The following is an 18,231-nucleotide window of genomic DNA, read 5'->3' as shown; positions in this document are numbered from 1 at the left end:
AGTTTAGACACAGCTATTTTCCATGCAGAAAAAAAAACTCACATGTGTCTTTGAGGGGGAAAGAACTGCAATAGTTTAGCCATGGAATTACAAGCCATGTCTTCCTGGAGTCCCCAGATTGTCCTGTATGGCTCCAAAGATTTCCATCAGAGCAAAGGAAATCCAAGTCGTGATGTTTTCTGACCTTACAGGCCTCTGAAATCCTGCAAGACAGTCCCAAAGTGGAGCAGAAACAAGAAGATCCCTGTGCAGATGCAAAGACCTATGAGGAACAGATGGCTAAAGTAGTGTTTTTGGAAGAACAGATCAAAAACCTGAGGGAAGAACAAGAACTGCTCTGGTAAACCTTAACAAAGGCTGTGGCATTTTCTGCTCCTTGTCTTTGCTGACTCAAGTATTGAGTCTTTTCCAGCTCCCCATGGGGCTGCTCCTAGCAAAAACGGCATCTTCATGTTGTCCTTGGATCAGCATCTCTGATTTTGGTGACTTTCCTTTGTGCCATCAGGATCACCCATGATTAAAGGTTTTTTCTTTAGATATTTAGAAGCTCTTCCAGATTCTGAGCAGCCTAAATGGGAACTGACCTTAGCGGGGAGGATTCTTCTCTTGAAGTTGAACTAAGGGGGTCTCAGAAATCTCCTGTTGTGGGTTTGGGCTCCTCAGGGCTCACTGCTGGCAGCAGCTGGCGGTCCTAGTCCCACTGGGGATTTGGGTAGTCCTTGGAATTTGGGTGTCTTTTGAGGGGAGGTGTCAGCAGATGTTGGTCCAACTCCCCTTTTTGAGTAGATCAGGACAAATTTGGAGCTGGAGCACCTGGGCTCAGGCTGTCTTTAGTAAACAAAAGCTTGGATTAAATCCAGTGTGGTTACAGTGACCTGGGTTACTGGAGCTGGGATAAAGTACAACCAGGAGAAGGCAGTAGGGAGCTGCTAAGGAATCACGGAATCATTCAGGCTGTAAAAGCCCTCCAAGATCATTGAGTCCAACTGTTTCCCAACACTGCCATGTTCACCTTTAGCCCACGTCCCCAAGTGCCACATCCACAGGTTTTTTTGAACACTTCCAGGGATGGTGATTCACAGCCTGTGTCAGTGCCTGGACATCCAGGACACAATCACAGAATTCCAGACTGTTCTGGGGAGGAAGGGATCTTAAACTTCATCCCGTTCCACCTCCTGCTATGGGCAGGGTCACCTTCCACTATCCTGGGTTTCTCTAAGCCCCATCCAGCCTGGCCTTGGGCACTTCCAGGGATGGGGCAGCCACAGCTTTCATCTTGGATGGAGAAAATGGAGATGGAGTTCAGGTGATGAAAAGTCAGACAGCTGGACTGGGACACCTGAGCCCCTATTCCAGTGCTTCCCTGTGACTTTGAGTCCAGAGCAGCTCCTGGGTCTCTGTGAGGATTCCTTATCCAGCCTGTAACCTCCTCCCAGGGAGAGCTGAGCCTTTGCATACACGTGGTTTTGTGGGAAATGTCCCAGGGAGACTGACCCTTGCCCAGGACTGCTGCACCCAGGATTGAATCCCCTTTGGAGCCTCCTGAAGCACTTGAGTGTATCGCTGGACTCTCATCTCCCAAGTTTTTCCCCTTTAAGGGTGTTTTCCCTGGATTTGTCTAGTTATCTCTCTCCTTTCCTATTTCTCCTTCAAGCTCTGAATTACTAGAGAGCAACAAGAAGAAGGAGGAGCTGGAAAAGCAGCTCAAAAAGAGCAATGAAGAGAAACGGATGTTGCTTGAAGAAATTGCCCAGCTCAAATGTGACGTCCGGAGTGCCTGGGAGAAGGGCCCCAGCGGAGACACAAGGAGGATGACTCCGGGCTTGGAGCAGAGGGAGAACAGGTTTCTCCCATGGCAGAGCTCAGCAGACAGTTTAGAGGGGAGCCTGAAACAGGTATGGTTAGCTTTGCCATCTGCACCCTGCTTTTTGTCATTAATTGAGGGGAAAAACATAATTAAAGTGGGCTGGAAGCCAGTCCTGTGGTGTGAGCAATGGTTGGAAATTAGGGATGTGTTCATTTCCTTGTGTTATGCTTTTGGATGTGGTGGTGACTTGGATAAACTGGACTGATTTATCCAGTTTAATTTTTAAATTTTTAATTTTTTTTTTTTCAATAAAACATTCAATTTTTTATGGAATTTGTTCACCTTTCTCACTTGGCAAGGAGAAAGAGAAAGGGAGGTGCAGGTGTCCCTGCTAAACAGGGAGGAAATGATGGAAGAACTCAGGATGGGGAGACTGAGGAGGAGCTCAGCTTCTGTGCAAAGATTTGGGAGAGAAGAGAGGACAAGGTTATCTGTATGGCCAGGGTGGGAATGAGAAGTAGGGGATTGGAGTCCAATTGTATCCGAGAAGCAAATCATCCATTGTCCAGAGCAAGACATAAGGAGTGCAGTGGACATGGGGAGGGATCCTGAGAGAAACAGGTGGGGAAATCCCCACAAAACCAATGGAGCCAATGGATCTCCAGGATGACTGACACTGCCAGATCCCACAGTACTGGATCAAGACTTTTCCCAGCTTGGGAAGTTACCTGGGGATTATCTGAGAAGGCAGATACGGTCTTCAGTGAATTCCATCTGGTCCCAAGGGCAGAGGGTGAAGATGCAAAGTGGGAATGCATATCCAGAGATGGCAGAAAGTGATGCTGGAAAGAAAGGCTTTGGTACAACCCAGGCTTTGGTGTGCGTGCCAGGAAGGTGAGCGAGCCAAGGAGATCGGTTATCTCCCAAGAGCTGTTGCAGACTGTCAGTGACACTTCCCAGTGTCCACGCTCTGTCCTGTTGTGTTCCTGTCCTGCTGCTACAACTCACCTTTCTTGTGTTCCTGATCCCTCTGGGAGCTGGGCTGGCTATGTCACTTCTGCATGGATGCCTGAGTGAGACTCTGGTACAAGAATCCAAAGTGACCTAGTGACTTTGCTTTGATTGGCCAGGTTTGTTTTAACAGGGATTTATTCCCTTATCTGGGTTATCATCTCTCCCCCCTCACCTTAGGAGTTGTATTGGCTTCTCTGAGGTGATGGAGAGAATCATAGAATCACTGAGCTTGGAAAAGGTCTCTGAGACCATCAAATCCAACTATTAACGCAGCAGTGCGTGTTCACTGAGTGCCACATCCACATGGCTCTTAAAGCCCTGTGGGGACAGGGAGGGGAGCCAGACCATAGTGTAGGGACAGAGAAATGCCAGACTTTATGCATCTTCCTGCCCAAATGCCCTTTAATCCTACTGGCTTCTGCCTTCCTTAATCATCTTTATCCTGCCTTAAAGTTAATTTCTGTGTGACTTTCTGCTGCTCCTGCAGGGTCTGTCTGAGGAGAGGTTCCAGCAGCAGGAGGAGAAGCTGCAGCAGCTGCGCCAAGATCTGCGGCGGGTGCAGAATTTGTGCAGCTCTGCCGAGAGGGAGCTCAAGTATGAGAGGGAGAAGAATGCCGACCTCCAGAGGCAAAATCTGCTGCTCCAGCAGGAATGCACCAAGGTAGGGACAGAGCCAGGCTCCCCAGTGTGCTCTGCCTCAGCTCCATGGAAATTACGACTATGAGGGCTGGAGCCTGGGGGTGTTCACCTGGAGAAGAGAAGGCTCTAGGGAGACCTCAGAGCCCCTTCCAGGGCCTAAAGGGGCTCCAGGAGAGCTGGAGAGGGACTGGGGACAAGGACCTGGAGTGACAGGACAAGGGGGAATGACTTCCCACTGCCAGTGGGCAGCGTTAGATGGGCTATTTGGAGGAAATCCTGCTGTGTGAGGGTGGGCAGGCCCTGGCACAGGGTGCCCCAGAGCAGCTGTGGCTGCCGCTGCCTTATCCTCAGAAATGTTCCAGGCCAGGTTGAACATGGCTTGGAGCAACGTGGGGTAGCGGAAGTTATTCCTGCCCATGATGGGGCTTGGAACCAGGTGATCCTTAAGGCCCCTTCCTACCAAACTGCTCTGGGATTCTGTGACAAATTTCACTGCATCCAAATAAAACATACTTTACTTCTTCTGTGATTCCTCTTTTGCTCATTCTGGAATCCTGTTCCCCTTCCCTAGCCAAGCCATTCCAGCTGACTTATGCTGAAGTATAAATCTGATTCCTTTTCTGGGATCTCAGGTCAAAGCTGAGCTGAAGCAGGCCCGGGCCAAACTCTCAAACACCACAGAAACATATTCCTCCCTCTCAGCACAGTGGGAGAGGAGCCAGCAGAAGGTCAAGGAGCTGGAACTGGAGCTCTCCAAGTGCTCCCAGGCTGATAAGCTCCAGAGCAGCCTCCAGGAGAGGCTGGCCCAGGAGAAATCCAGAACAGGAGAAGCACAGAAGAAGGTGAGTATAAGCTGGGGTATGTTTGATAATTCTGTGCAGCTCTTGTGCAGAAAACAAGCAGGTTTGCTTCCCCAAATTCCTTTCTGCGATCCCTCGGCTTGATACTGTAGGAAAAAGCCTGTAATTATCAGGACCATAATCAAGGCAATAGAAGCCATGTCTGATAACCCAGTATCTCTGAAATACTGATAGGGGGGCTGGCAGGCACAGGGAACCCTGTCTTGTTCTTGCTTAGGAGATTTCCTACTGTTTACTGGTTGGAAAATTTCAAAACCTTGTGTTTTCCATGGCACCAGTTCTGCCAGGCTTCTGCAGAAATAATCAGATTCTCTTTTAAAGTTTTCAGGATCAATTTGGGTCAAAAAGAGATTTGTGGGAATTCATGACATACTGTTTGGTCCAAAATCCGGTAGCCGTTCCAAAGGTTTTGCTTTTAATGGACTTAGAGTCAAAACAAGGAAATCTTCCCTTCCCATGCATCAGACACCAGGGAATCGGAGGGATCTCATTCAGGGACTGGCCTGTATATCCAGAAAGTTTAATCTATGTCCACTTTAATCTAAGGTCTCAAAACTCCAGCAAAAGCTGAAGGATTCCCAGCACCAGCTGCTGTTGGCAGAGGCCCGTGTTTCTGATAAGAAGCTTCTGGAGGAGGATCTGAAGGAAGCTCGGGAAAATGAAGCTCGAGTACAGCAGGAGCTTCACAAGGAGCAGCTGAAAAGGTCTCTGTGCTGTGTGGGGGCTTTGCCAGCCCTCCATCAGCTCCTGGCTGCCCTGGGAGGGTTCAGGGAGACCCAAACCACTGCTTTGACCTCCCGTCTTCCCTTTGGACCTGCCTTATCCCTGGATCTCCAGGGATTCCCCCTTCCTGAGATTTAAAAGATTATTGGAGGCTTCATCTGTCTTGGAAGGGCCGTGGCCTCTCATGTCAGTACAGTGATGCCAACAGCCTCCTTCCCTGGAGGATGATATACTGGAAATGATCCCAGGATATCATCCTCCCTTTCTGTATCACTGGGACATGGGGACAACTGGGATGTGCTGATTCCTCTGGCCCCTCCATGTCAGCCAGGGCAAGAGGAGAGCAGGGGGTGTTTTGGCTGACAGACAGACACCTTGTGGGCAGGTGGCACATCCCCCTCCAGCTCTCACTGTCACCTCATCGTGTTTCCAGGAGGCTCCTGGAACAGCAGGTGGATGAACTGCGGCAGCAGCTTTGGCATTCCAGGGAGACAGAGGCGTCACTCGCCAAGATGCATGTGGAGCTCCAGGCCAAGACCCTGCACGTCCTGGAGGATGAGAAGAAGCTGGATGCTGGTGAGGTGAGTGATGGTGAGGGGGTTCCTCATCATACATCATGAACTGGAATGTGCTCCTTGGGAGCTGCTGCAATCAGGAACATCTGATCAGGGGCTGAGCCCTTGCAGATCTCACTGATTTCAACAGGATCTGGAGGAAAAGCAGTGTCCCGTTGCCAGTTGGTTTCTTGGGATGTAGCTCTGAGGGCACGGGAAGGCTTGGTAGTTTCTTCCTTCCCTTTGTCTTGCAGAGATTGGAGTTTTGGCTTGGAAATTTTGGCAGAGTCCTTTGTCTGGGAGGGTTCATTGCCTCTCTCTGCAAAAAAATCCCACTGCTTGTTAGGGGTAGGAGGGAGTGGTCTGGGGCTGGCTGACTGGATATTGGCTGTAGTGGGAACCACTGGGATTGATGAGAGAGAAGCTTTGGAGACGAGGCAGAGGGGCCCCTCCATCTGGGGCCACACACACAGAGGTTAAAAATAGCCCTTTTCCAGCATGTGCAGTGCCAGAAGGAGAACCAGAAGCTCTCAGAGCAGCTGGCACTGCTGAAGGAGGAGAACAAAGCCCTGTATGAGGAAGGTGTCCGACTCCTGAACCAGAAGGATCTCTATGTCAGGTAATGTCCAGAAACCTGCTGTGTGGTGTGGACTTTCCTATCCAATGTTCAGGCTTTTAGCACTAAGTCCACTAGTCCTGTGTGCAGTGAGCTCCTCTCCCCCACCATGTCTGCTGTCAGGCAATTCCAGAGAGGTTTGAGTGGGAAGGAACATAAAAGCCGATTCTGTTCCAACCCCTGCCATGGGGCAGGGACACCTTCCACTATCCCAGGTTGCTCCAAGCCCCATCCAACCTGGTCTTGGGCACTGCCAGGGATGGGGCAGCCACAGCTTCTCTGGGGCACCCTGTGCCAGGGCCTGCCCACCCTCACAGGGAAGGATTTCTTCCCAGTATCCCATCTGACCCTGCTCTCTGGCAGTGGGAAGCCATTCTCCCTTGTCCTGGCACTCCAGATTCTTGTCCAAAGTTCCTCTCCAGCTCTCCTGGAGCCCCTTTAAGCCCTGGAAGGGGCTCTGAGGTCTCCCTAGAGCCTTCTCCAGGTGAGCACCCCCAGCTCTCCCAGCCTTCCTGCTCTTCCTGCGGCAGCACAGGAGGATGGTCTGGCTGTTGGTTGAGGTCTGGTGTCAGCAAAGACTCTCCATGAAGCTGTTCTTTTCTCTCCAGAGCCCTTTTGGTTAATTTGAAGCAGAGTAGCTTTTTCTTATCATGAATTTTGAGCAAACTTTGGCAAATACCCCTTATATGGTAGATATTTCTTTTCTTTTTTGTTATTATTTTCCCTTCTATCCCAAATGGATAAAAATAGACAAGAAGTGTGCCCAAATTGGCAAGAGAGGAAGAGTAAAAATCAGAGGTGTCAGGAGGGAAAAATATGTGTCCCCAGTGTCCTAACTCAAGCTCACACTGAAGTGGCTCTTTTTGCTCCTCTTGGCCTGTCCACTGCTGTTCAGAATTCTTAATTTTCCAACCAATGTTTGGATCTGGCATTTGGGGACATGGTTAGTGAGTGGCCTTGGAATGGTTGAAGGAATGGTTGGACTTGATGATCTTAGAAGGTTTTCCAAAATTTTCTTCCCATTCAATAGTCATTCCCTTAACCACATCCCCACCAACAAAACCAACTTATCCTTGCCTTGGAACTTCCGGGTTTGGCGCACTTATAATCCTGTTTGTTAGGAAGAGCTGGGAGGGACAAGCGCAAGGATTCGTAAAGCTGGGAGTCACTTTTGGAAATGCTTTTGGTCCTTTTCTGTTATCAATTTCCATTTAATTAACACTTAAAAATTAAAGTTTCCAACAAAAACACCCCCAAACTGATCAGTGAAAGCATCCAGACAGTCCATGTGCTCATTCTGGGCAGGATGGAGGAGCTGGGGGATGGCTGAGAGTCTGAGTTTGAACTTTGAGGAGCCTGAATAAACCCAGAACATTCTTGCCTGGATGGTGACCCTGAGCAAAAGTGCCTTTCAGGGCTTGATGGTTTCCTGCTTTCCCAGGAAATACAATGAGATGCAGCTCCGGCACAAGGACAAGATCCGCAGGGCCAAGGAGACCTTCATCCACGAGGTGAAACAGAGGGACAGCAGGATCAAACAGCTGGAAAATGAGCTCAGTGAGTTGAAGCTCCAAGTGGAAAAGGTGAGAGGACGCATACAGGGCTTCTCCTGCAAGGGGAAGGAAGCTGCAGGAGCATCGCTGCTTCCAAAAGTATGCCCTGGTGGCCAAGAAGACCAACAGCATCTTAGCCAGTATCAAGAATAGTGTGGCTGGCAGGAGCAGGGAGGTCATTCTTCCCCTCTACTTGGCACTGGGGAGGCTGCATCTCAAATGCTATGTCCAGTTCTGGGCCCCTCAGTTTAGGAAGGACGTTGAGACTCTCAAACACGTCCAAAGGAGGGCAGCAAGGCTGGTGAAAGGCTTGGAACACGAGCTCTGTGAGGAACTTCTGAGGGAGCTGGGGTTGTTTAGCCTGGAGAAAAGGAGACTCAGAAATGACCTTATAACTCTCTACAATTCCCTGCAAGGTGGTTGTAGTTAGGTCGAGGTTGATCTCTTTCTCCAGGCAGCAACTGACAGAAGGAGAGGACACAGTCTTAAGCTGCACCAATGGAAATGCAGGTTGGTTATAAGGAAAAAGTTTTTTATTGAAAGAGTGGTAAAGTACTGGAATTGTCTGCCCAGGGAGGTGGCGGGGTCACCATCCCTGATGTGTTTAAAAAAACACTGGATGTGCCACTTGGTGCTATGGTTTTATGAGGTTTTAGGGCATGGGTTAGACTCAATGACCTTGAAGGTCTCTTCCAACCTAGTGATTCTGTGAAAATAATCGTGGATTCGGGGAATGGTGTGAATTGAAAGGGACATTAAAGCTCATCTTGTCCCACCACCTACCATGGGCAGGGACATCTTCCACTATCCCAGGTTGCTCCAAGCCCCATCCAACCTGGCCTTGCACACTGCCAGGGATTGGGCAGCCACAGCCAGGGACTCACCACTGTAACAGGGAACAATTCTTCCCAGTATCCCATCTAACGCTGCCCCCTGGCAGTGGGAAGCCATTCCCCCTTGTCCTGTCACTCCAGGTCCTTGTCCAAAATCACTCCTTGCAGGAAGGGACCAGGGGCACCAACCTGTAGCAACAAAAAGCCAAAAAGAAATTCCTGGCTCAGGATTGCCCTGGAGGGAAGCCACATCCTCAAATCCCAGTCAGACACTGACATGTTCCTTTGCCTCAGCAATTCCTGCTGGAAAGTGACCCCAGAGACTCTTCCTGGGTTATTTTACATTGACAGGGTATGAAATTGCAGAGCCGTTGAGGTTGAAGACCTTTAAGGTGAGGATCTTCATCAAGTTCAACCATCCACCCACCACCACTAAACCGTGTCCCTTAGTGCCACATCCACGCGATTCTTGAGCACTTGCAGGGGTAGTGAGTCCAAGGTTTTAGGAGCTGGCACCCTCGATGGTAGTCCCTTGGAAAAGCCCTGAGGTTTGCAGAGGACAGAAAAGAATCAAGAGTAACTGGTGGTTGTTCTTTCTTTCTCCACCACCCTAAGGGAAAGGTGCTGATTTCCCAGATCACTGCTGAGAATGAGAAATTACTCCAGGAGAGGCGACGGCTCCTCCAAAAAATATCAGACCAGGAGTCCTCCCCTTGGAGCCTCTGGTCTGGGATTCCTTCCCTGCAGAGCAGGTAGGCCCCTGCTGATGTCCATCCACTGGGATTCTCCCTTTTCCTGGTTTTGTGCCTCTTTCTCTTAAGAACTCCAGAGGAAAGTCTGGACTTCGCCCCAAGCCATTGATGCAGTAGCTTTTATGGCTGTAATTAGCATTGTAATCACTCTATTTTCCCATCCAAGACCTCTCCATTGAGCCGGAGGCTGTGGAGAGCAACAGCTCTGAGGTTGGAAAAGAAAATTCCTGTTTGAAAATGGAGCATGGCTGGAAGGAAAATAACTTGTGCTTTGTGCCATGCCCAGAGGAAAGATCCTGGAGGAGACGAATGCCCGGCTTCAGGACAAGCTCCAACTCTCCAGCCATGTGGCCACATCCCAGTGCCTTGCCAGGAGCAGCCCCACCCCCAAAACAGAGGTGAGACTCTGGGAGGGCTGGGATCAGCAGGAATCATAGAACGTGATGCCTGAGGGTCTGAGGAAGAGGTGGATCCATCCTTTGGGATGGAAAGGCCTCCCATATGGTAGGTGGCAACGGCTGTGGGGAGGAGAGGCTTTGTGAGAAGCTGAAGGTTCCATACACTCAGCCCCTGCTCATCTCTGAGCTGCTGCCCATGGGATCCCCTTCCACAGGAACGGGAATCTCACTTGGCACATTTAGAGCTGTTCAAAGGCTTCATTTATAAAGTTTGCTCTAGGAAAGGAGAACCAACCCTTCGTGTGAGATTGGGAATATTCCCCCTGCCAGGGGGGAATATTCCTCCCTCAGGCCAAGCTGAGCAATAATTCCTGAGTTGAGTGAAAGTACTGACCATGTTAATGAAGAACTTTGGCAGGAAAAATTGAGAAAATCCAGGAAATCAAAGAGTTTTCAAATCAACCAGGTGGATTTAGGAGTTCATTGGGAGTTGTAATTTGGAAAGAACCCAGGTAGGTTGGAAATGAGCTGTTGAGGGGGAAAGGGCTTTTGGGGGCCCACCTGGCCTTGGTGGGGCTTGGTTTGGACTTGTAGCATAAATTTACACCCAAAGGACAACTAAATCCCTGATTATCACCTCTGTGGTGCTGCAGTTGGTGGAGAGGACTCTCAGTGAAGCTGGGGGAGCGCTTGGAAGACCAGGAATTGTTGGAATTCAGGGTCTGACCTGTACCTCCTCCTTTCAAAGTCTCTGTTCCTCCTTCCAGGATTCGAAGATTGTTCCTGGCTCTGAATGCCAGCCACAGAGTAAGGTGTTGCCACCTCCTTGTGCCAGGTACCGTGGTGGGGAGGGGGAGTCAGGGAGGAGCCACTTGAGCATTTTGGCTGCTCCACCTTGTGCTTTCACTTCCCAGAGGCCTTTTTTGTTAGTTTTTGGTCAAATTTTAGGGAAAATGGCATTAAAATGGTATTAAAATCAGTCAGCTGATGGGATGGAGAAGTCAACTTTTTGGAATATTTTCGGGAACACGATGGGATTTAGGAATCTTGGTGCTCAGTGGCTTTGGAGGAGTCTTTATACAAGAGGCAGTGAGACTTGGAGTCCTAGTACGGCCAGAGCTGTGTCCCACATCACTCTGGGATGTGTTCCTCCATTCCAATCCGTGCCAAGCCAGATGAGGGGAAGGCAGCTCTGGAGATGCAGCTCAGGGGGTTTGGTCATAGCTGCAGGCGCTGTTGGGGTGAAGGATGGTCTGTGCAGGTTCTGGGCTGGCTGAGGGTGTCCCTTCCTTGGATGGATGAGGAGCCTTGATCCAAGAGAAAAGCATCAACATCGTCCTGTGCTGCTCAGAGGTGTTGGGTAAGGGTCACCCAGACTCCACAGAATGACAGAAAATGGAAATCTGTTTCCAGCTTCCCACCCCGAGATCTCCCAGAGCCCCTTGGTGCCCTGAAGTCCCCGCAGAACATGAAGCCTGAACATGAAGGAGAGGCCGAGAGCCAGGATTCTTCCTTCTGCCTGTCCCCCTCGCAGCCTTCGGATATCGGGTACCTGAATGTGGCCTCTCCTGGCGATACCACGGTCCCCATGACCTCACCGCTGCAGGACGAGAGTCGGAGCCTTGGCTCCGAGAACTTCTGAGCTGGGAATGTTGGTGCAGCCTTACCTGAACTGCAGGATTTGGGCTCCTGGGGCCGTGGGACCATGAGCTTGCAAATAGAATTGCCAAATGGACTGACCCCACAATTTCTGGGATATATTCCAACTAAACGATTCCAGAGATTTTTATTTTTTGTTTTACTTGCTCGCCTGTAAATGTGTGTGTGATCCCAGATCCACTGGAGGCTGGAATTTGTAGATAAACTCAGTACAGTGATAAAGGGGTGGGGTGAAGAGCGTCTTCCTTCAACCCTAATTGTCTGTCCAGTCCAAATCTCTAAATTTCATAGATAAAAGTTGGAGAAGTTCCCCTTTTACCCTGTGCCCACAGTCCATGCCCACACACTGTCATTCCCCTTTCTCCATGCTCTCAGCATTCCCTTTGCTTTGTGCAGAGGTGAATGGGATATCTGAGCACTGGGGAGAGGATAACTAGTCATTCCCTGACAGACTTGGAACAGTCCCAACCTGAGTCAGAGCCTGAGTGGAGCAACACCATTGTTGCTGGAGTTTTGCAAACAATTTCTAAAGGTTTTGGCTAACTTGGATTCTGGTCAGGACAGAAATTTACTGATGACTGAAGCCAGTCATCTCCTGATCCTGCAAACACCAGTGCCGTGGAGGTCTCCTGTGCTGCAGCTCTGTGCCTGTGTAGGAACGAGGCCCACAGTCTGAGATAAGGGATTTCCATTGGATATGTGGTGATGGGAGTACCTGGGTGTGATCACCTGCTGAGGGAGTGGTGGGTTACCAGGCAGAGGCCAGATAATCCCTTCCCTTGGAATCTGGCAGGTGGAAGAGGGAGGGCTGCTCAGGTGTCACATTGTGTCCTGCCCTTGCCAAGATCCAGAGCCTTTGTCATCTCTCTCGTTACAACTCTTGATGTCACTCATTTCCAGATAAATTGGATGCTCCTCCCTCCTCCCCGAAGCATGGAGACCCCTTAGCAAAGATTTGTGCCTCCAGCTGCATCAGAGAATTCCTGGGAGCGTTCGTCTTGTGCAGCTTTTATGGGTCCAGTGCATTTATCACTTTTAGTCTAACAAGAGTCTGTAACCTGCTGCTCCAATAAACTGCACTGTTGGTGAATTTGTGTTTGTGATGTGATCCTACTGGATGTTACCACACCTGCCTATCAGGACTTCAGCCCTGCTGTCCCCAGGCCCTCTGATCCCTCAGGACCGGCTGGGACACCGGGTTTGTTTTCCACCAGATTTCTAACTTGTAACACAGCAGTTCCCAGTATCCATGTAAATAATTCTAAATCAATTTCCATCCAATTTTCCTGTGTGCTTCAGCAGCAGCTGTGGTAGACCCATCAGAATGGGCAGTGGCTGGGTGGGGGCAGCCCCTTGAAATGACGAGTGCAGCCTCCTTCCCCTGTAGAGTGAAGCCTGGGGCCAGGGGGATGTCGGTGTGGGGCTCTGCAGCCCCTTGGTGACACATGTGAGGTCACAATGGGACGTTCTGCCTCCATGGAACCACAACACCCACTTCCCTGAGAGCCAGAGACCAGCCCAGCTGTGGTGCCCCACCATCCCACCAGGCCAGGAGAGGAAGAAATCAGGCACAAGGAGCTGCAGCCATGACAGAGCTTTTCCCTGGCTTCCTCCTCGCACTGTCTCCGGATCTTGTGTACTTCCAGAAGGATGGTAAAGCCTTGAGATCCCCAAGGTCCTGGCATCCTCCTGCCCCTAGGGGTGGGAATGTGTTGGTGGCTTTGCCCAGGGAAAGGGTCCCTTTGGAGAAGGGGATCTGACATTAGGAAGGTGAGGAGGGGTTGATAAACTTTGTAACTTCAGCATGGCCCTTTCTCTTCTTCTGACAGAAATCATTAAAGTTTGGGACTGTGTGTCTGAGTGCTATCGCCAAGACCTGGTGCTGAAGAAGGTGGGGCTGGTTTCCTCATGGTCTTCCCTCAGACCATGGGGGTTTCCTGATCCTTCCCCATCCTGCCTGGCCCTCACCTAACCTAGAGGGCAGAAACATCCCAGGCAGATTCTGCATTTTAGCCAGAGACCCATTGTGAGTGCAGGCAAGAAGTCAAGCACTGCTTGAGTAGAAGAACATCGGATTTCCTCTTTAGAGTCTTCCCCAGGATGGATGGAAAGGAGGGAGGCCCAGGCAGTGCTCCTGCACTCCTTGGGCCTTCCCAGGCTCTGGGAGTTTCTCCCATATATCTTTCACTCCAGATGGTTCCTCACTCCCTCCTCTCCAGGATCTGCAGGATCTGGCACTTCTCCAAAGCTTTCCTTGGGGGCTCCATCTCAGGCCTTGAAGCTGCAGGGGTGGAAAGGCCACAGATCACCCTTAGCCTTCCCTTCTGTTTGCCCTCTGATTGCCTGCTTTTGCTTCCAGAGAGTTGGACTGATGGGCCTGGGTACCATCCACATTATGAAAAGGCCTATCTGGCATGGAGAAGGGGAAGGTTTCATGGCCGACAGTCCAGAGTTCAATCTGAGCAAGCCCTTTCTGGTGGGGAAGAAGCTCCTCCATGGGAAAAGCCCCGTGCCTGGTAAGATGAGCCCTCAGCCCTGAGCTCCCCCTGGACAGGGATGGGTCCCTCCAGCAACCCCTCCAGGGCTCTCTGGGTGTCCACAGTGTGCTGGCTGGTGCTGGAGAGCTCTTGGAGGTATTTCTGAGACTCTCCTGCCACTGAAGAGGCTGATGATCCCCACCGCTTTGGGAAGATTCCTGCTGGCTCCCACAGCCACCTGAGAGGTTCTGCGAAGCTGGAACACAGTGGTCGAGCTGGCAGTGCAGGGACAAGAGCTCATGGCACAAAAGCATGACATTTGCTGCTGGGTGAAGAGTCACTGTGGTGGGAGGGGGTTAGTGGGCCCCCAAGGGCGTAGTGAGTGACTTTGTGTTGCATGTTTTTTCAACAGGGCTCTCCAAAGCAGACGAGTTAATCTGTGCTGAGGTGGCCTTGCGCCTGCACAAACCCAAGGCCACCATCGTGACGTGCATCAAGGCCACGCTAAAGATCTGTGAGTGGGCCTTGTCCAGTGGCCAGAACTTCGACTTTGTGTTCAAGGACATTGGCATCCTGGTCTGCCGGGGAAACCACGTGGTCATGAGGTTCTTTGAAGACTTGATCCGGGAGGTGGCTCAGTCACAGTGCCTGGCAGAAGGTTTGCTCCAGGTGAATCTGGCATGTATTTCACGTGCCCTCAAACTCTTGGGGACGCAGCCGTGGCCTTGGGAAGCTTTCCATGATTCTGGTAACTGAGCCTGCCCTCCTGTTCCCAGGAGGGAATTAGCCCTGGGCTTTGGCTCCTGTGGAGAGGCTGCTGGCGTGGCCTTGTTGTCCTATAGTGCCGAGATATAGGTGGAGATGCTCATGGATTTGGGACGATGTAGTGGCACAGGGTGGTGGAGAGAGAGCTGGGGCTGGGGCTTGAGGAGGGGCAGCTGGGGCTGGGAGTAGAAGAGGGGTTTCATGTGTTGTGAACAGCAGGTAAATTCCCTGTGGGTCCTGCCATGTCTCTGTCCCTGTTGCAGTCACCAAATCTGAAGCCATTATTCATAGGCCACATGGAAAAGGACATTTCCCAGATCCCTCCTGGAGGTGTTTTTGTGCTGCCACAGTGAGTGCAATTGTTTCTGTACATGACAGGGTGATAACCAGCAACAGCTTTTGGTCCTGGCTTCTCCTGTGTGGGAGGAATCCTTGGATGGGTTTAGTTTTGGAAGTGGAATTGAATTTGTGCAAAGTCCATGGACATTCTGGCTCCTTTGGGGAATGTCTTCAGGTGGATTCCCTGGGAAGAGGGCTTGCTTTACCTTCCCACCTCTGTGGGAATGACCCCGGAGACACAGCTGGGGGCCATGGGGCAGACAGCTTCACCAGCTTCTCCTTTTTCCCTTTGAGAAGGACTGAGAACAAACAGGCCCCAGAGCCTGGGATGTTCTCAGTCACCACAGCTTTGTTTTCCCTGGAAAGCATCTCTGGCAAGTGGGATCCCAGACCTGGCTGAGAGGAGCCAGGAGACTCTTGTGTCCATGCTCCAGTGTTAATGTTTCCTTTGGAAAACTGGATGCCTGGGAACAGGTTCTTCCTAGAGGCTGCCATGGACTCTGCTGCCCTTATTCAAACTGGTGTCACCACCTTCTTTGCAGCTTTGTGCAGGCAGATGGGAAGTCCCAGCCACATCCTATAAGTGCTTCCCTACAAGGCCCTGGAACCACAAGCAAAACCCGCACCAAGCGCCAAACAACTCCGGGTATGTTTCCTTCTAGGAACTGACATCTTTCATGCCAAAGGGAATTCTGTCTCCTGCCAGAAAAGTGTCCCATCAAGTCCCTCTTCTTCTGAATGGGGACCCAAGGAGGCAGTGAGATGGGACTATGGAGCAGCACAACCCTCAGGGAAGGGGACTAGGTTGGGACAGGAAGTCTGGGAGATCCCTCATGTCCAAAATGTTCTGGAGATGCAGTTGAGAGTAGCTTCCTCTTTTTTTTCATCAGGGAACCTTCCCAGCCAACGCCTCTTTCTTCGTCCGTGTCTTTCTCCAAGTCAGATTTATGATGTGAAAGCAATGGGAAGAGAAAAGAAAAAGAGTGATGGTGGAGTGCAGAGAGGGAGGTGAGAGTCTGGAAGAGCTGCCTTTAGGCAATTCTGTACTCCTGGACAGGTGTGAGGAGCTGTCACCTTTGGCCATGTTGCCTGTACTTACGGAGAGCAGATCTGGGCACATGCCCAAGGCGTCGGCCCTTCCTGTGGCATGGAAGTGGACAGCAGTGTTTTGAAGAGGCCTGGAAAACACATTGGAGAAGATGCTCTCACTGTTCTCAGACAAAACACTTGTGTGGTGTTTCTGCAGTTTGCTGCCTCCAGTTGAGAACTCTGTGAAGAAGGGCAGAGACACCAAGGGGATGGAAGCACCCAAAGCTGGGCTGGCAGCTCCCACCAGGCAGCAAAAACATGTCCAGGTGATATGGATGTAGGATCAAGTCCTGCATCACTGCAGGGAGGCTGTTGGAAGATTCCCTTTGAATGTGTCCGTTCCGGGATGTCTTTTGGGTTCCATTCAGTCCTGGGAACGACTTCATCACCTCTATGGTGTCCAGACTTCATCATGAAGCAGAGGGACACTGCCAAGATCTCTGGGGAAGAGAGGAGGGATTCAAACTGTCCCTTGGATCATGGGCTGCAAGATGGGACCCTTACTGTTGCCAAAATGTCTGAGCTGCCTTCCCTATGCTTCATATAACAGTTTCCACCCCTGGCAGAGCAGAAGCGTCTGGGGAGGGCTGCTGCCTTCTGTCCTGGAGGATTTGAAAGGCTCAGGAAGGAGAGAGCGGCTGCTGTGGCAGGAGTGACTGCTGCTTTGTCCCCAGAGAGAAAGCAGGGGAAGACACCATCCCCTTGTGGAGGACGACCACAGCCAAGGTAAGAGTGTGGCAGCACCTGTCAGGGCCGGGGGGCTGAGCAGGTGGGAGGGACCCCTTTGGGATCATGGAAGTGGAGCTCTGAGGCCTGGGCTGGATACGGTACCTTGGACATCCCCTGACATGGGCATGCCCTGGAGTAGCCCCTGATTCTGGTGTCCCATGTGCCCATGCTGAAGGCAGTGGTGGGGCCAAAGGGAATGTGGAGACAAGAGCAACAGGAGCTGGGCCAGGCAGGACTCCAGCCAGGGAGTGAGAGGGGAATCCGTCCTTGCCTTGCAGGACTCCACGAGCAAAACAGGTCCTCCTAAATCGGCAGCCGTACAAAGTTGCCCGGGAACAGTGCATGAAGGCCTTGCAGATCAACAAGTTACGGGAATGGTCCGATGACAATTCCCTCGGTAAGTATTTCCTAGCACTGGATGCATTTTCCTGTGGCATCACATTCCTCCCCTGACTGGCTGCAGCCCCTGTCTGTGCTGTTGGGTGGGCGTGGGGGGTCCTGGAGCTGTCCCTGAACCAGACATGCCTTCCAGTGCCAGGTGACAGCCTCAGGCAGGACGGGGCAGGTAGGGACATGAGTGGGCTCCTCTGCTGTCTGGTCTGGCCTCTCTCAAGTCTTAGGCTGGTGGGGCTGGGTCTGCAGGGCAGGGGTGTCTGGGAGACTACAGAACCTCCAGGAGCAGACCTGGTGAGCAGAAGGTCTCCGCCCTCCTCCTTGTAACTCCCGAATCCTGAACAGCTCCTGATCTACCTGAGCTTGGTGAAGCAGCTGGAGGTCAATGAAGAGAGAAAAGCAGAACTCCATGGACATGAGGGCAGCCACACAGCACCATGGAAAAAGGAATAAAGACCTAGAAATCTGTCACTTTGGTGCACGAATTGCTGCTCCACAAGAGGGATTGAGCCCCCGGTCAGGGCAACAGTGTTTGGTGATATGGGACTGGTAGACATGGACGACTCCAGCCACAGAATGCCAGGAATGGTGAGGTTGGAAGGGACCCCAAGTGACTCATCTGGTCCTACCTTCTTCCCACTCTAGCAGGGCCATCCCAGAGCACATGGTACAGGATTGTATCTGGATGGGTCTGAAATATCCCTGGTGAGGGAGACTCCACCCCCTCTCTGAACCACCTGTTCCGGGCTCAATTCACTGCACAGCAAAGTTCTGTCTCCTGTTCAGAAAGCCGTAACTTTCTGGGCATCAGTTCCTGCCTATTCCCCTTGTCCTATTGCTGGGCCTCCTGGAGCAGAGCTTGGTCCCTGCTCTGAGGCCTCCTTGCAGATAGGGACAGACAGGGATGAGGGCCCCTCTCAGCTGTGTCTCCTCTCGAGGCTGAACAGCCCCAGCTCCCTCAGCCTTCGATTGGCAGAGAGATGCTCCAGGCCCTTCCTCATCTCTGCAGCCTCCACCAGCCCCACTCCAGG

At 51.4% G+C, this 18,231-nt stretch overlaps 2 protein-coding genes across 3 annotated transcripts in view; both read left to right on the top strand.

The window, feature by feature from the left end:
• CCDC30 (coiled-coil domain containing 30) overlaps positions 1-12,498 on the top strand; it is a 32,068-nt gene extending 19,570 nt beyond the window's left edge. Inside the window, exons 10-21 of the mRNA XM_015648523.3 lie at positions 192-340; positions 1,655-1,895; positions 3,309-3,482; positions 4,093-4,302; positions 4,867-5,024; positions 5,477-5,624; positions 6,095-6,216; positions 7,655-7,796; positions 9,215-9,351; positions 9,638-9,749; positions 10,517-10,584; positions 11,163-12,498. Coding sequence (XP_015504009.2) covers positions 192-340; positions 1,655-1,895; positions 3,309-3,482; positions 4,093-4,302; positions 4,867-5,024; positions 5,477-5,624; positions 6,095-6,216; positions 7,655-7,796; positions 9,215-9,351; positions 9,638-9,749; positions 10,517-10,584; positions 11,163-11,391 — 1,890 coding nt within the window. The 3' untranslated portion in view covers positions 11,392-12,498. The remainder of the gene's footprint in view (positions 1-191; positions 341-1,654; positions 1,896-3,308; positions 3,483-4,092; positions 4,303-4,866; positions 5,025-5,476; positions 5,625-6,094; positions 6,217-7,654; positions 7,797-9,214; positions 9,352-9,637; positions 9,750-10,516; positions 10,585-11,162) is intronic.
• A 91-nt stretch (positions 12,499-12,589) lies between these two features.
• Positions 12,590-18,133, top strand: CCDC81 (coiled-coil domain containing 81). 2 transcript variants are annotated; one of them, XM_015648533.3, is made up of 11 exons: positions 12,590-13,061; positions 13,238-13,299; positions 13,768-13,924; positions 14,298-14,554; positions 14,914-14,999; positions 15,532-15,635; positions 15,880-15,997; positions 16,236-16,344; positions 16,629-16,804; positions 17,086-17,204; positions 17,546-18,133. In XM_015648533.3, exons 1-11 carry the CDS (start codon positions 12,995-12,997, stop codon positions 17,587-17,589), a joined length of 1,299 nt encoding a protein of 432 aa, XP_015504019.1. In that variant the 5' UTR covers positions 12,590-12,994; the 3' UTR covers positions 17,590-18,133. The 2 variants fall into 2 exon arrangements, with proteins under 2 accessions (XP_015504019.1, XP_015504017.1); XM_015648531.3 differs by lacking the exon at positions 12,590-13,061 and having other exon boundaries at positions 13,201-13,924; positions 17,546-18,131.
• Positions 18,134-18,231: the final 98 nt, after the last annotated feature.

This window comes from Parus major, chromosome 21 (genome assembly GCF_001522545.3).
Source record: "Parus major isolate Abel chromosome 21, Parus_major1.1, whole genome shotgun sequence".
Classification (NCBI taxonomy): domain Eukaryota; kingdom Metazoa; phylum Chordata; class Aves; order Passeriformes; family Paridae; genus Parus; species Parus major.
Note: the sequence above shows the minus strand (reverse complement) of the source record. Positions and strands in the feature narration are given on the sequence as shown.

What these genes read in the sequence shown, in the direction of transcription:
- CCDC81 (XM_015648531.3), top strand. Translation starts at nt 13,513, where the DNA reads ATGGAAAGGAGGGAGGCCCAGGCAGTGCTCCTGCACTCCTTGGGCCTT. An exon ending in TGGGAAAAGCCCCGTGCCTG is followed by an intron (nt 13,925 to 14,297) that starts GTAAGATGAGCC and finishes TTTTTTCAACAG; the next exon opens with GGCTCTCCAAAGCAGACGAG. An exon ending in GTCCGATGACAATTCCCTCG is followed by an intron (nt 17,205 to 17,545) that starts GTAAGTATTTCC and finishes AATCCTGAACAG; the next exon opens with CTCCTGATCTACCTGAGCTT.